This window comes from Gambusia affinis, linkage group LG05 (assembly GCF_019740435.1).
Source record: "Gambusia affinis linkage group LG05, SWU_Gaff_1.0, whole genome shotgun sequence".
Classification (NCBI taxonomy): Eukaryota; Metazoa; Chordata; class Actinopteri; order Cyprinodontiformes; family Poeciliidae; genus Gambusia; species Gambusia affinis.
In genome coordinates, this window is record NC_057872.1 from 8,563,316 (window position 1) to 8,580,336 (window position 17,021).

At 39.1% G+C, this 17,021-nt stretch overlaps 2 protein-coding genes across 2 annotated transcripts; one reads left to right on the plus strand and one right to left on the minus strand.

The window, feature by feature from the left end:
* Positions 1–113: 113 nt before the first annotated feature.
* hpn (hepsin) lies at positions 114–11,680 on the minus strand. Its single transcript, XM_044117792.1, has 13 exons — positions 11,546–11,680; positions 10,039–10,219; positions 4,697–4,804; positions 4,513–4,554; positions 4,207–4,336; positions 3,574–3,693; positions 3,370–3,410; positions 3,002–3,167; positions 2,633–2,823; positions 1,935–2,030; positions 1,670–1,812; positions 1,419–1,583; positions 114–1,193 (listed from the first exon to the last, which is right to left on the minus strand). Exons 2-13 carry the CDS (start codon positions 10,073–10,075, stop codon positions 1,149–1,151), a joined length of 1,284 nt encoding a protein of 427 aa, XP_043973727.1. The 5' UTR covers positions 10,076–10,219; positions 11,546–11,680; the 3' UTR covers positions 114–1,148.
* Positions 11,681–12,368: 688 nt separating this feature from the next.
* On the plus strand, positions 12,369–17,021 carry LOC122831527 (limbic system-associated membrane protein). The gene is made up of 8 exons (XM_044117794.1): positions 12,369–12,508; positions 12,615–12,739; positions 12,929–12,999; positions 13,093–13,298; positions 14,377–14,640; positions 14,803–15,105; positions 16,211–16,313; positions 16,586–17,021. Exons 1-8 carry the CDS (start codon positions 12,457–12,459, stop codon positions 16,692–16,694), a joined length of 1,233 nt encoding a protein of 410 aa, XP_043973729.1. The 5' UTR covers positions 12,369–12,456; the 3' UTR covers positions 16,695–17,021.

Sequence of the window (17,021 nt, forward strand, 5' to 3'; positions counted from 1 at the left end):
AGTCTCAGAAAACGACCAGTTTATTATTTTTGATCAAAACCCATTTATATTTACAACCTGCTCTCAGCACACACACACACACACACACTGATAATTCCACTGTTTTTGTCATATTAGGTTGTGTCACTTTTATTTCTGAAAGGTATAAAACATCATATTAATGCATTATTTGGTAAATGAAACACAAAGAGGAACAATAATATCTTGCTAAAAATATTTTTTTGTTCATGGTTTTGTGGTTCAAGTTTAATATGACAGTTTTGGGAATATCAGTACACATACAAACAAACACATGCCAGTATATTATATTCTCAATTCTAAAACAAATCATCAGTAGAAAACGGTTTTATGAAATGGGAATTTAATTATTATTGCACACTTGAATGGCAAGATCTGTCAATATCCTTTTTCCTTTCAGCTTGGAATTATTCTTTATTATGTCAGTCACATAATGCGCCATTAAATTACTTTGAAGTTTGTGTTTACGACATGACAAAAGGTGAGAAAGTTCAATAATTTGAACAAAGAGACAGGAATGGACTAATATTTACAGCACAACACTGATTGGGGCGATTGAAGTGGATTTAAAGTATAAGGCACACACTGAATGTTATGTTGAATTGTTATAAAAGAGAAGGTGCGTATCACATGAGTGAATGTGAAAGCAAAGAAAACTAGCATTTCCACTGAGAGGCAACCTCAGAAAATAATCAAGCATTTTTAAAAAATCTTTAGGTGTTTGGTTGTCTGCATTGATTTGTTAGCTTATGTATGCAGTGATTGATTGAGCTTCATGGAAGTTCATATGTCCAGTTATCCGTACTTCAAGTCCAAAGTCTACTTCACAGATATGAGAGAAAAATAAACTCAACAGGTTTCTCAAACGTAGAATTCAGTTAGTGACAATATTCATGTGTCTTTTGCTTCCATATCTTCATAACAACTGGTTAAACTAGTTTCCTATCAGTACACCTTCAGTGAAGCATAAGGCTCAGGAAGTGGGGAATATTTTCCATCAGAACAAATGTCTGAGGCCATGATAAAAGGGGAAGGTCACAGTTTTTCACTTCCCTGTCAAGGGGTCACAGTATCAGCGACGCAAAATGTTCGTATTGTCATCCAAAAATAGAGAGATGGATGCAGGGGTCTCATGGTCGGGCCAGTTTGTGAACACCTGGTGAGTTGTGATAGTTCTGCAAAAAGATGAGAGCAGAAAGGTTCGTTTACAAGATAAATGAACGTTCTGGTGTAAAAAGGCTCAAATGAATAAGTTGCTGCTTTCACTAAAATTAGGATTGAACAGATTAGTGTTTTTAGAAATAAGAAGAAACGTGTAACACTATATAGTTATTAGCATTTCAGATCCAGGTTCTGCTGTATTTGCGTCTAGGAGGGTACAGATAAGGCATGACTCTTACCCTCATGGCCGTGGATATCCACGGCAGAAACCTGGAAACTCTGGTGTAGACGCCTGGTTTTTTAGCCATGGCGCAACCTGTTCCCCAACTCACCACTCCGAGCAGGCGATAGCGGCTGCTTTTAGACAGGCAGTCAGCAGCCACAAAAGGACCTCCGCTGTCTCCCTAATGCCACAAACAATTACAGTGAAATAATCACACACACAAAAAAAAAACATCCAAAGTTGTTTATAAACCCACTGATATCCGACCTGGCAGGCATCGATGCCTCCTTTCTCATAGCCAGCACAGAACATGCTGGTGGTGATCTGGTTGTCATAGTAATCAGGAGCGTTACACACAGTATCGCTGATGATGGGGACGTTTGCTTCCTGGAGAACGTCTGCCTGATGACCTGTGGGAGGAGGAAAAAAAAAAATGGCAAAAAAATGAAACAAAAAATTTGAATGCAACCCTTAACTGAAAAAATTTAATAAAATAAAAAAATCTCAAAGTATGTTAAGGGTTTAGACCCACTGTAGTATTCAACGTTTCCCCATCCTGTCACTGTTCCCATCTGTCCGTCTACCAGCCGTTGTCCGTACGCCGGCAGACAGACGGGCTGGATGTACTCTGCAAACATGGACAAATTATACATTACTGCAGATCAACTGAACTTTTGTCTTCAATTCTTGTTTTTGTTACACCCCCTTAAAAGTTTTTCTTTCTTTAATTAAGAGCATTTACTAAAATTAAAAAATAATTTCACGACAAGTCTATATTTAACGCTAGATGTCATCCTGCTCACAGTTTTGAACTGAAACTAGAAACCAAACAGAACAAACTCAGTAAAAAGATGGATTGAGATCTCTTTACCTGTCATAAATCTTTTTTAATTACATATTTTGGAATATTACATTTCATTCCAGTTTACCTGGCACCAATTCAAAGGAAGGCTTACGGGAAATATCCAGACCATCACTGTCTTATGAATCAAATATTGATTTTGTAGTTACCCACGTTGAACACTAGATGTCAGTCATGTCCCACTGAAAAAAGGGTTGTTTTTTTCTATCTTGTACTGAAGCAGTGCACACTGAATGTAACTAAACTAATTAGTCATGAAAGTGGTTGTTTCAACAATCTTTGCAATGTTGACAGGTTAAAAAAGGTGTTAATAATTACAGACATCAACATGTCAAAAGAATATAGCTTGTTTTTTTCTAACGTCTTACCGTTGAAAGTAAGCGGCTGTACGAGGCCCAACACAGCGATGTCTCTGCTGTTGTCATCAATATTGGCATCTACAAAGGGCAGGTAGCTACTGTGGTAAACAATGGTCTTCACCTCTACCACGTTAGCATTGACAGGTTTGTTGGAGATGGAGCCCATCAGCACGCGCCATCGATTAATGAAACGATTCCGCCTTGGAAAAAAAGAGAAAAGCAATTTTTTTTTAAGCTCTTCACAAACAGACACATTAACTAAGCACATTTAAAATATCTACATGTAGATTTTGTAAGCTTATAAATTGTCTGTGAAACACTTCTTAACCAGTTTCTAAAACACAAGATGTCCAACTGAGCAATAATTGCCTCGCTTACTCTGGGAAGCAGTGAGCCGCAGAAACAACCCAGCGATTAGAGATGATGGATCCTCCACACTGGTGAATGCCATCGTACTGTAAGCTGACCTGCCACGGCCAGCTGCCCTGCCTGGCATCCACACCCCCAACTATACGGTCCGCTGCAAAGCTGCGCCTGCCACAGTCTGCGAAGGAGAGAGATAGGAGGGATGAAAAGGAAAGAAAATAAATTCAGCTTTTAGAGATAAAAAGTTTTCTTAGGAATGAAAATGGAGTCGAAAAGAACCAGAATCCACAAAAACATGGTAATCTGGTAGCGGTGTAGGGTGGCAGCACTTGAATTGTGCCAGTGTGCCAAACAGAATGAGTCCAGGCCTGACCTCTCACCTTGGCATAACAGTGTAAGAACTTCCTGGCTCTCACAGGCACTGAAACAAAGACAACCAGAATTAATGACTGCAGGATATTGAAAAACCTCTAAGCAACTTTCATAAATTTTAAAAGAGACCAAATTCATAAAAACACACAAGAGAACCACAGAGAAGGCACTGTAGGAGACAGATTAGGAGATAAACCAGCGGTGTGAGTTACCATGGGTACAATGAGTCTTTGATTTTCTTTCCATAGCTGAGCTCTTCCTGTCTGACACAGAAGAACTCTCCAACGTCACCACCGGCTTCAGGCACCGATACGACCGAGTAGTTCACCACGCTGAAACAAACGCTAATCATGACTTATGTCCTCCAAACGACTGGATTACTGACATTTAAAAACTGAAACCGTGGGAGCAAACTGAGCCCATCGTATGAGAACATGATGATTTCACGTTGGCCCCTTGTCTATTTACTGACTAAAAAAAAACATTTACTAAATTTCATCTGTTCTGGAAAACCTGTTTTTGAAATGTTTTATTACAAATACAATTTTCGAAACAAACAGAATGATGTGTAACAGATTTGTGGTGCTGGTTTGGTTCTGGTCCTGTGTGCTTATTTTTATGTCTATGCAATCTAAATGCCTGTATGCTGCGTTTTACTCTGAGTAACTCTTAGTTTTTTTTTTAAATTAAAACAAATTGCGTTGGGAGAAAACTTTTTTTAAAGTAGGATTTGCGACCTTTATTGAAAAACAAGTCAGTCGTAAGACCAGCAAATTAAATGCCCATTTTATTCATAAAACCAGTGCATAAATAAAAAAAACATGACCTGATAACAATGATCTCACCTGACAAATCCAACTTCCTCGCAACTGATGCTAGCAAGAAGCTCATTGGCTGACGAGGAACACACCTGGCGCCACCTCCTCTGAGCAGAGTCAAACACTCTGAGATGCTGGTCAGGTGAATTTACCTGAACTGCAGGGAAACAAATGACTTCAGAGATACTTCTTATTGTTCTGTGGTATTTTCTTCACTGTGAACAATAATACCACATTTGATGGTATATTTATGTTTGTGATTTAGCATAACACTTACATAAACTGAGATAAGTTGATTCATTTCAATACATTTTCATATCTCATCCAACTTACCGTCATACAGTCCTGTGTCCTCCTCCATGGTGCAGAAAGTGACTACAGAAACATAATAAGCAACAGCAGGTCAGTACGTTCTGATTGGAAATCAAGTGAAAGCTTTAAGAAATATCAGAAGCAGCAGAATATTTGCTTGGAGAAATGTGTGATATGATCATGTATGAAAGCAATGTAGTCTGACCTACGGCCCAGACTGCAGCGCCGATGACTCCAATGGCCATGAGTGTTACACAGACGCCCATCAACCTCCACGGGGTCAACACACAGGTCAGAGAGATGCCTCTGTTCCCTACACACACACACACACACACACACACACACACACACACACAAACAATGGACATACAACTTAGTTCTGATGATGATGGGGCATAAACTTCACCGATTGCGTGGAAATCTGGATCCAGTTGAAACCAGATTTGTACATCCAGTTAAAACAACACATAACTCTTTCGTTTCTCACTGTCTGACTTTCAGTCAGGTTAAATGTTTCCAGTTTTGGGTCAGTTTTAATCAAACAGAAATTATTTCTGTTTCTAGATGCAACCATTATGAGAGAGGTCATTTTTGGAGAATTTTTCTTCAAAATCAGGACCTTACACACATTTCTGTGGTATTTGCCAGGACTGGCCATTAAACTGTATGAACTGAGTGATGTGGTCAGAGTAGTGGTCACAACAACTTTGACCAAATCCCAGAGAAAGAACTGGAATGAACGAGTCCACCTTGGTTCATGCATACGTTTTCTGCTCTTCTCTCACATTTTCTGGAGCCATCTCTGAAAAAGAGTCTCTTAATTTTTTTTTCTCTCCAAATGTAAAAATTGTAATTCTGGTCAAACAATTCAGTTGTAGTTTCCTCAAACCACTTGAATTGTCTCCAGAAATGACAGTCTCTGTCCCTGAAAGCATCTCCAATAAATAACCTTATTTTCTATGCTTCATTTGAATCCATGTTTTATTCCTCCACAAATGACCTTCTAGCCCACATATGTCAGAGTCAAGGCCCATGAACATCCCAGAGAAGATTTTCTGACCCCTGGGATGATCTTGATTTATTATTATTAGAACCGGCCGCAGCAAGCGGCACCCGTCTGAAAAAGCGATCCTCACTGCCGTTCGATCCTCTGTGCTTGACCCCCCCCCTTCGATCCTCCCCCCCCGTCAGGAAATTTCTTGGGCCGGTCCGCTGCACTAGACCAAATGCGTCATTTAAAAAAATCTCAATGAACATTCGATCAGTCCGGCCCTCGGCTTGTAGCAAAATTTTTTATTTGGCCCTCCGTCCATTTGACTTTGACACCCCTGTTCTAGCCCATGCAGACACAGAACTTGTTTTGCTGATTAAATTGACACTAAACAGCCAGCATCTTTTGCTTTTGTTCTGGAATCACACATTTTGCGTCCAAACACTCTCAACCAGAACCCGACTCCTTCCTGAATAGGATGGCTGAACTTTCCCGAGCTGTTCGTATGTCTGATATATTTACACATCTAGAAATTATACTGAGGGATGAATTATACTAGTGCAGTTTCACATCCTGCTATAGTGACAGATTCATTACAGTTTCTTTATGATGTCTTTAAAGGAATTGCTGTGTTTGGACGTGTTTGAGGCAACACTTCAATTAAAAGAGATTTTATTTGTTCAGAGCTGTGACATTGTACTCTGGGGTTTCTCTAATCTAATTATTCAAGTAGTAACTTATGTAATCTTAGCATCCTTTTTCTGTCAATAAATCTTAATTGCCACATTGGTAGCTAATCTTTAGCTATACGGTTGAAAATTACACTTTCAGTGAAGTCGTACACAGACTTAATTCTCCTGTTGAAGCAAGTTTAGTCTGAATAGTTTTATTTGCTCTATCTAGGTTAAAGTAGATTCATTCTGAAACACTGACACTTTTATTTTACTTTGTACTTCTGGAAAAAAAATGAACAAAAAGGTCGGACTAATGTTTAATTTAGACAAAACAATTTTTGGACTCCAAGCAGCCCAGATGGCTGCCCCAATGTGAAGAGGCAGACGGTTCATGTGCTGGCACAAAGTGAAGAGTACAGATCTGATCAATAGTCTAAAGTCTAGCATTTACCCACAAAGCAAGAACAAACTCCTAAAACTAGGATATAGTGCCATGTCTGTCCCGGGAGTGTGAACCTGTGTACCCATGCTGTTCTCATCAAGCCCATTTTAGCTCCTTATTAGCGATGAAAATATTTTCAGTTGAATTTTACATTTCAGCGATCAGGTTTGTCTGCTCATTGACTCTTTAAAAGGGAATTTCGCATTCTATTTACAAAGTTGAATATATATTTTATCCCTCTGACTTCGGTGAATTTTCTAAATTGAAGTATGCACATACACCTTCCCACACAAAAGTTTTCGATGTTTTATTTATTTATTTTTTATATAAAAATCTGAGTCTCCAGGACATGCTGTTTGTCTTTCAACACAGGTCAGCTGCTATCACTTTCCTACTTTACACCACATCCCATCTACACAAACCAGTGGCCAGTATCGTTATCAAGGTCAGAGCAACAGTGCCGACAATAGCCGGGGTCTGGGGCAACACCTCCAAACACAGACGAAGATTAAATCACATCACACAGCCTGAGCGCTTCTTTGATAGTTCAGCATAGCCAAAGCTTTCTCTGCTCTGTCATTATCTTGAAAGGACGTAGGAAGGAAATGTAGCTTGTTTGTGTTTCCTTAAACATTTAACAATCATCTTTTTACTCTTCTAATTATTATCATTGGCTCTGAGAACCTCTGGAGACGATGGCACAGAGAGGTATTCTTAATAGATTAATAAACAACCTCCTCTTTATCAGATGGTCATGCAACAGAGTCTTCAGTCAGAGGCTTCTTCAGAACTGCTTTAAAACAGGCTGCTACAGCAGATCCTTCCAGCCTGAAGCAACTCTTTTAATAAACTTATAAAATATGAGTTAAAACAACATTTAGCTTCCCTTTGAGATTATTAAAATATTTTTAGAAATTGAATTCATTGTTTAACTTTTCTCAGTTAGTTGAAGCTTTAGATGTAGAAATAAGGCCTTGTGAGAAATTCAACACACTTACAGTTGGTACTAAGCAAGTTCACTTTTGTTTAACAAAAGCTTCAATTTTCTTACTTCTTTCTTTTTAAGTCATCTCTTTCCTAATCTGTCAACTTTCAGTCTTCACACTCTGGATTAGCTCCATCACAAGGAATCCTCAGTAGTAACTTATGCATAAGTGCTTAATAACAGAATAGAAAGTATATCCAATTCTGTGGTGAAACATGCACAAAAACTAGATATCTGAAAAGAGTTTTAACAGTTCCTGGCTGTTTTCATGTCGCAGAGAAAATGTTGTTACAAGAAGAAGAGGATGTTGGACCACTGAACCAGAGTCGAGTACTTTTAGCATCGCCTCTGATTCAGGAGGCAACATGTGAAATACAAGAGCTGTAGGTAGAATAAATAGGATTAGAAATAAAACAGAATTTGATCAACAATAGTGACTCATTGCACACATTATCAGCAGGACATTCTTCCTCTGTTTGGCTGGAAATACCACAACCGTTCCTCCACACCTCAGCATTGGCATATTTATATTTATATTTATATTTATATTTATATTTATATTAACACAAGAGGAAAACCTCCCTAGAACCAAAATGTCCATTTTTCTATCTGATCTGCTTTTTTCTCTCACACAACACAATTTCCAATAACACAAAACAAGCTATATTTTACCTGAGATTATGTGTGTGTTGGCGTGGGTGTGGGTGTGCGTGGGTGTGTGTGTGTGTGTGTGCGTGTGTGTGTGTTAGTAAGTATGAACCCATTGGTGGAATCACACCTAGAATTGCTCCATCGGCCAAGATTGTATGCACAAACAAAGAACATAATTTTGGTGTTACATGTTCAGAGTGTAAAATCAAAGTCAAATTACAGAGAAACAACTAAAAGACTGGATTATATGATAAAACACACAAATAGCATACATTTAATAATTTGTTGCCAGAAGATGTGAACCAGAAAGACAGATAAAAACAATAAATTAACAAATATTACCACCATTTCAACAGGATGTAAAAAAAAAAGCTGTGAGGTGCAGATATTGTTCTACACCAGACCTGAAAAGTTATTACAGCAGTCTGAACTTAATGCCTTTATGTGGAAATTGGAAAAAAAATATTCTAAAACTCAAGACACGTCTCACACTTCAACCTAAACAATCAGCTGAACAAATGATTACAGAAAGTGAAACAGATGCCGGTTTAATATCACATACCCCTCACATCACTAATGATCCACTTTGACAACATTATTCTAATATTCTAATTATTCCAATAAGAAACATATGGTAATTTGTCGTAAAGCTACTAATTTATCAGGTCTCTGGAAATAAGTAAAGGCATCATGCTGTCTCAAACAGCATGATGACAGCTCAACACAGATTTTCCAGTTTTTCAGGGATTTCGCTTCACAACTCGTATCTATTCAGAAATTAATCTAGGACGAATCCCTGATATTCACTCAGGCCATCATCTCGTGTTTAGTTATTAAAAAGCATAAGGACCCGTTTCAGAGGAGCTCTTATTGGCCAGTTGGGCTTTTATGTTGCTATTACAAAATCCTAACCAAAGACACAGACGTTGTTCCTGGGAACCAAACATTTTTTAATGTAGGAAGAAATGCTTCACTCACAATCTCAAATTATTCCAGGTGTTAATCATGCTGTATTGTAAATCTGATGCTAATTGCAACTCACTGCTCGTTGTTATCTAGATTAAAACATTCACTCTAGCAAACAGATATTAAAGCCAGTTTAAAAAGGAAAGAAGGAAATATTTTCATAATAGTTTTTCAAAGCGTTTGCAGCTTGAACAATTGTAAATAATCCCCATGCTTTCAGCTGGGTGTGGAAAAGTGGGATCAAGCAAAGACCTACCACTGACTCTCACAAAAAGTTGGAGCAAGAACAGACTCTGTGAGTCACTCATGCAGTGGTCATCAAGGAAATAAAGTAAAAATAGAAAACAACCATGTGAATGAGTCCTACTGCTCATGTCTGGGTTTCCCTGATTGCTCACACCCACGTGATAAATAATTGTCTCGAAAGACGTAAACACAGATTGTCTCTAAGAATAAATAGCAACTCTTTTGATTTTAGCCCAGAACAAACAAAAAATAAGCCAGGAGGCGCGTGCCACTCCTAAACGAGGCAAGGAAATGAAACAAATGTTACAACTAGCCCAAGCATATGCTGACCCAGCTGAAAAACAAAATTCAGGGAACATCAAAAAGACAGCAAAGCAGTTTTGAACAGGCCAGTTAATCGTTAACTGTAAGGTGGACTGATGTCTGGACACAAATACAGACAACAGGCTGCATGGGCAGCAGCATTTTGATCTGTGCATGTACGTGTGTAGCATTGTGTGTGTGTGTGTGCGTGTGTGTGTGTGTGTGTGTTACAGGTGTTCTGTTGGGAGAATGGAACGAAAACAAGCGTGTATTTAACCAGGCCACTCACCCATCTTCCCCTCTGTCACAACTTTCTCAGCGTACATCTGAACCCAGGAGGAAGCAGAAGGCAGCAGTAGACAACGATGAGGGAGGTTCCCCCTTCCTCTCCTCTCTCAGTAACTACGCTGGGCAGGTGGTCCAAACTTTAGGCAGTCGCCTTTTTGCTTGGTAACGTAACACAGAGGATCCTTAGAAAATAGAAGGATAAATCACAAAACATTAAATCAATAAATATTTACTAAATATACACATAAACAGACAGGTTGTGGGAGCCTTCATTTTTTGCTACATCGTCTACATTTTTTATTCAATGTACAGTGAAATTCTATTTCAAAATCTATTTTGATGTGTATTTCAAATCATAAAACATAACTGTGTCCATGTTCCACTCATCTGCCCTCTATCACCTGCAACGAAGGTAAATTAGCTAAAATGTACAGGAACAATTCAGGAAGTACTGAGGCTCAAGCCTCAACAAGATGCTGTAACCCAATGTTACTGCATGCAACAAATCATGATGGAAAGAAATATTCTTGCAGAAACTGAGGTGAGATTTTTAAAACTGTCAGGCATGGTGGTGGTAGCATCATGCCGAGGATCTGTTTTGCTACCAGTGTAACTAGTGGACTACAAATGGCAGATAGAAACATTAATCAGATTTATTTTCTTCTAATTCTTCAACTTCATCTTAAATGAACTGGCTGGTGGTTGAAACTTGAAACATATTTGGGTGTTTCAAAAGGTCACATACAAAACACATTTTAAAACAAATAAAGAGGGCAACACTATCCATCTGGATTCACATCAACCTCACTCCTACTGAATATGTATGAACTATGACTAAAAGACGGGCCTGTGGCAGCAAGGAGTGGCTAAATATGCAGCCACAGCTATTCTTGTTGATGGCTTCAGAAACTATATGGCATGTTGGTAATTTGCCAATGGGCTTCTATCTAAGTATTACTGGGTGATGTGTAAATGTTTTTACTAAATGATAAAAATATAGTAACCGCTGAACAGATGATAATATGAATTTAGTTCCATATTAACCAGCACTAAGGAAATACAAATACATTGTCCAGAGGACGGATGGATGGATGGGTGAATGAGTGGATGGGTGGGTGCGTAAGTACGTCAGTACATAGTATGTATGTATGTGTGTGTGTGTGTGTGTGTGTGTGTGTGTGTGTGTGTGTGTGTGTGTGTGTGTGTGTGTATGTATGTATGTATGTATGTATGTATGTCTGTATGTCTGTATGTATGTATGTATGTATGTATGTATGTATGTATGTATGTATGTATGTATGTATGTATGTATGTATGTATGTATGTATGTATGTTACGTTACAAAGCATGAGTTGCTTCCACTCATAATTTCTGTTTGGTTTGTTTTAATTGGGGATTAGCTTAATTTGACCAGGATTAGTTTAGTGACTGAATTAATAATGAACTTAGTTGTTGCTTGTTACATACTTTTTAAATCTAGTAATGAGTTTTTCGTCAAGGTGACTCACCTGTATATTCCTTAACAGCAGGTGAAATTTTGTTGTTGTTTTTCTCTTTTGAAGTAAAACAAAATTGTGCTTTGGAAGTCCCGTTTAATAAAAAACAAAAAATATTTAAAAATAAAAAAAGAATTCCCCCCCACCCCCGACTGACTCTGCTAATGTCCCACCGCGGGTAGATCCTTGTTTTTGCAGTAAATCCTCCTTTTTTCCTCTCTTCACAGGTTACTGACCCCGGAGAAAAAAGTGAAGCAACGTTTCCTACCAAAGTTTCGCCCGCGTTCATCAACCAAAACCCCCAGCGCCCGCTTCTAGCTGTAAGGAGAACAACATTTGAAGGTCTGGGGTCATAAAAACGATGTTTTCCGGAGGGTTTTTCAGGATGAAGTTCGTCGCTTCTTCGTGTCTTTGCGGTCTGCTTCTTCTGTGGGCGCTCAGCTGCGCACGAGAGGGGTGCCAGTGACGTCAACGGTCCTGAGTGGACGAAGTGGACACGAGCTCTCCCTTTGAAGTGACGGAGTGGACTCACTGTCCCACCTGAAAACATTTTCCCAATTAGGCTCATTTTAATAGTGACTATCAACAAATATCAGGTAATTTTCACTTGGTTAACTCAACAGGTGCGCTGCCTCATACACACGCAAACAGGCGCACTCTGCAAGACGAAGAAGACCTAACTTGGATGTGGTCATTTCTTTATAATGACATGAAAGCACTGACATTAGCCAAGTTTCTCGTGGGTGGAGAAAATAAAGGGGAAGCTGAAGACGCTGGACTTATTGGTTTTGAGACAAAGAAGTGAACACAGCTGTGACCAGACACTGACAGAGAGCGGAGGAAAACAAACTGAGGTTAGTGCAGGTGAATTTAAAGGAGGGTGAACAGAAAACCACAGCAAGAGTAGAACATCTGGTGAAGTCATGGCACATCATCAACAAAGCTGCTGCTTTCTCATCATCCTGTGCGTGAGAGGTAAAAACATTGCTAATGTATTCCAGCGTTATTACATGACAAAGTCATGATGATAACTCCTAAGCTATATTTTATAGCAATGTAACACCTACTGTTTCTTCTGCAGGTATTCTGGGTGGTGATTGGTCAGTTGTTGTCCCCACTCATCCCCTTTGTGCTGCGATTGGTTCTTCAGTAGTCTTCCCCTGTTCCTATGACTACCCACCTAACTCTGATGAAGTCCACCCAGAGGTAATAAAGGAGGCATTGTTTCCTGTAGCAGTAGAGATCACTTTCTGTGTAACCTTTCTGTGGTCAGAATAAGTAGATATCACCATGTCAGGGTTCCTGTCAAACTCTAACAAAATAAACTGTTCTCATAAGCTTCCTTGTAATACTTAGTGGGGATGTCTAGATTTGTAATCTGCTGCTCTTTATTAGACAGGAAGCAATGAAATAAAGGTTTTGTCTGAGATATGGTGTCTCTCAGCCAATCGCTGCGTTACAAAAAGGTACAACACTCATCAGAGAAAAACAAAACTACATCACAGGGTTTTCTGCAGAAACACAGTTTCTAAGTTTACGTGTCCGTGTGTCTGTGTCAGCAAAGTGTTCCACAGTGCCGGTGGTTCCGTGGATTTGTCTTATCAGGGCCGGGTGCAGTACCTGGGAAAACCAGGAAACAAGAACTGCTCTCTGAGGATTTCTAATCTCAAAGAGTCGGACAGTGGAACGTACGTGTTTTACTTCCTCACCAACCATGCGACGCAGAAGTTGCCTCCACAGCGTGGCTTGCGGTTCTTAGTGGCAGGTGGGAATATTTGCTCCATTCTGTAAGATACATGACAAACACAGTTTAATATTATTTCAAGACAGTTTCATCCATCTGTTTATTCCTTTTCCTAACCTAGAAGACTTTTAATTTATTCTTCCAGTGGCTGTTTCTTAATGTAGGTCTATTGCTGAGCCTCACTGTTAGCTAACGACACAAGGCCCACAGTATGTTTGGTTTGCCACAAAACTGATTGCTGTTAAATAAAAATGAAAACAATTGTTATAGCTTTATATCTAAAATATATGCAAAGCAGAACATTATTATTTGTTTTATGTGTTGACATGCAACCATTTCCTTTTTGAAAGCTTTGACTCCTTGTGCAGGAAGCAGAACTGAAACCTGCCAGTGGCCGTTTGACATAATAATCACTATAGATAAACCCATGGCATTGTATTACGTCTATAAAGAAAAACCAGCCAGAAACAAATGTTACAATGTTTTTTTATTCAAATTACAGTAGCAAACCCTGTGAAACCACAGGATTTAGGGCATTAAAAGTATTTAAAACTGAAATGATCATGGTGGGAAGAACTGCTTTCTGCTTTTGCTTTTTTAACCACAGACATTCCTGTCTAACGACACGTAATAACAAATACATCTGTAGATAGCAGCTTTGTGGCTTCCTTGTTTCTGATGTTGTTTTGTCTCCTCATTTGTAGGATTATAAACCTCAAGCAACATTTTTAGTCTGCATTTCAAAGGTGGAACCTAATCTTTGTTTTGCTGTGTGTAAAATGCAAGTCATATCCCGAGCCCCAAGCTTTAATTTAGCAAAACTTCTAATTTATTCCAGAGTAGTAACTAATTTGTTATCAAAATACTTAAATGCTTCTTAAAAGATTTATTTATTTACCAAAAAAAAAAAAAAAAACAGTAAATAGAACTGATAATAAAATAAACATCTTAAGTGATGATGTTGCCTTTTCATTGTTTATAATTCTATCAAGTCAAAATTAATTAAATTTGCTGGATACTTTTAGCGTTATATAGGTAAGCTCCTGAAACATGAGGTTGTTCATTCAGGTTCCTTTCCTCTCCCTTTTTGTCACTGCAGCTTCTTGCACCTCAGTTGTGGTCATGGCGAGTCCATCCCGCGTCGTCCGGGAGGGGACAGCCTTAGACCTGCTCTGTTGCGTCCCAACTGCCAATTCACTAAGCCTCTTCACATGGCACAGGACCAAAGGTGCCAAGTTGGAACATACTGGACCGATGTGGAAGACCCGCAAAGTTACATCGGATCAATCTGGCCGCTTCTACTGCCAAGTGCAGACTGGAGACCAGACGCTACGCTCAGATGTTCTGAGAATCGATGTGCAGCGTAAGTGAAATGTAACTCTGAAACCAATCTACATCATATTTAATTACACTGAAAACATGTTTAAAGATATGTTTGCATCTGTCCACTGCTTGATTCATTTTTCATATTCTTTAAATCTTGTAATATTTGAAGTTAATGACCTTTAATGCCAACCTTCTGTAGACCCACCTAGGAACATGATCATCTCCACCTGGAGAGAAAAGACGACACATCCTATGACTCTGACCTGCAGCAGTGAGGCCAGCCCAGTGGTCCGCACCTACGTTTGGTACGAGGGTGAAGCATGTCTCCCAGCAGCAGACTTAAGGTTTCATCGAGGAACATCCATCCAGGCCACATTAACAGGAAGTGACTCAACACTCACCAGTGCCAACATCACCGCGGAGGACAACGGGGTGTACTGCTGTGTGGCACGCAACAAACTTGGCTTTCAGAAAGCCAGCTTGACTCTGACCTACACCAGAAGTAGGTCAATGCAGAGCCTCGAGATCGCATTCAAGGGAGTTTTTTTTTTTAAGTTCTCTGTTATGAGTACAGGATTCAGAGTATAGGATCCTTCAAAACGTGTTTTATCTTTAGATACTGCGGCACTGTGGGTTCAGTAATTGTTGGTCTCATTTGCTGCATGTCAAATTGAACTATCTTTACATGGTAATCAGCCAAATATTACCTTGAAATAACATTCATAAAGTTGGTAATGAGTTTGCAGCATTGTAGTGTTTACAATGCATCTCAAAAGTACTTATTATATTGAAAATATTATATTTCAATATATTTCAGTGAGATCTCATGTGGCTGGTTAACATAAAGTGCAGTACATTTGTGACGTCAAAAGAAATTGTTCATGGTTTTGATGCTTTTTTTTTTTTTTTTTTTACAAATATAAATCTTAGAAATGATGAAACACTTTGACATCCTGTTCCTACTGGGTCGTACAGAGTTAGCAGCATCATGCTATGGAGGTGCTTTTCTTCAGGAAAGCTGAGCAGAATGGAGTGATCTTAGAAGAAAACCTTGTTGTAAAGTATTTCTGAGTCATGCAGAGACTGAGCCTTCAGCAGGCCAACGATCCAAAGCGTACAGCCAGAGCTACAATGGAATAGTTTAGATTGAGTGAGAGTGGCCTAGTCAAAGTCCAGAGCTAAATCTAAGTGATAAGCTGTGGCAAAATTTGGAAACTCATGTCCTATTTATACAATCCTGTGGGGTTTTACTTTCATTGGAGAGAAGAATAACCTTCAATTTCAGTCTCAAGATGGAGGGACATGGTGTCAAAACACCAGCAGCTGTAGCTGCAGTGTAAGATGTTTCTGTAAAATGTTCACTTTTGGGGCTGAAAAAAAGCATGTCACTCTATTCAGACTTTTATTTGTAAAATAATTGGAAACCATCTATCGTTCTTCTTCCACTTCACAATCATCCACCATTTTGTTGGTCTATCTCTTAAGATTCTGTTATTGTTTTATTTGATATTTTATTTGATGTTTTATTGCTTCGGATGGTATGAATATTTTGCTAAGGCTCTGCGTATGTATGCATTGAGTTTTCTGTAATCTTCTGCTCTTTGCAGCGCCAACTCAGTCCGTCTCTTCAAAAACGCCAATGACGCTGATTGGAGGAATTATTGTGGGCCTGCTGGCTATTTTTGCTATCATTATCTATTTCATAATGAGGTGAGTGAGGCCTTTGCTCCTTTCACAATCAACAAGTCATATTAACAAGACCGGGACTGCTGCTTCCAATAAGCATCAGACATAACACAGTCCTTTTTATAGACAGTGTGCTTGTAGTTCTTGTCTGGATGAACAAAACAAATCAACTTTTGTGAAGGTGTGATGTATCAAAAGCTACGCGTAGTTGACCAAAAGAGTTGCGGGGTCTGTGCAACAAAAAAAAGAAAAGAAAAGTTATACTTCCGCTATAAATCTGTTTGTTCTGCTTTCAGGAAAATCAAGAGAGCCAGACGAATCATATGTCCTGAATTGGAACTACTGCGACAGAATCAAGCAATTGCTTTGACTATGTGTCCCAACCCACGTTGGATAACACAATAACACAATGTTGAGACCCGATGGATGCATGAGATGTCGGATCATGCTGCCCTGTAAACCCTCCACATTTATAAAGTTACACGATGCAACCTATTTGGGATTTTTGAAACAGAAAGGACCAGAGTTTTCTAACCCTGGACCCCAAAGCGTGCTGCCCGGCTTGTTTTAGAAGTGTCTCTGCTTTTACACACCTGATTCAGGTCATTACTGTTCAGCAACAGACCTCTAAATGATGTTCCCCTACGGAGGGTGAAAAGTGCCACAATTCCACCCAAAAAATGAAGTAGCAAATACTATTGGGAGATTTAATAAAAGCTAAAAGAGATATTA

Coding starts and splice junctions, on each gene's coding strand:
- hpn (XM_044117792.1), bottom strand. CDS start 10,075: ATGTACGCTGAGAAAGTTGTGACAGAGGGGAAGATGG. Junction 3,694..4,206: donor GAGGAAGTTGGATTTGTCAG/GTGAGATCATTG, acceptor CGTTTGTTTCAG/CGTGGTGAACTACTCGGTCG. Junction 1,194..1,418: donor GGATATCCACGGCCATGAGG/GTAAGAGTCATG, acceptor ATCTTTTTGCAG/AACTATCACAACTCACCAGG.
- LOC122831527 (XM_044117794.1), top strand. CDS start 12,457: ATGGCACATCATCAACAAAGCTGCTGCTTTCTCATCATCCTGTGCGTG. Junction 15,106..16,210: donor GACTCTGACCTACACCAGAA/GTAGGTCAATGC, acceptor TGCTCTTTGCAG/CGCCAACTCAGTCCGTCTCT. Junction 16,314..16,585: donor ATTATCTATTTCATAATGAG/GTGAGTGAGGCC, acceptor TTCTGCTTTCAG/GAAAATCAAGAGAGCCAGAC.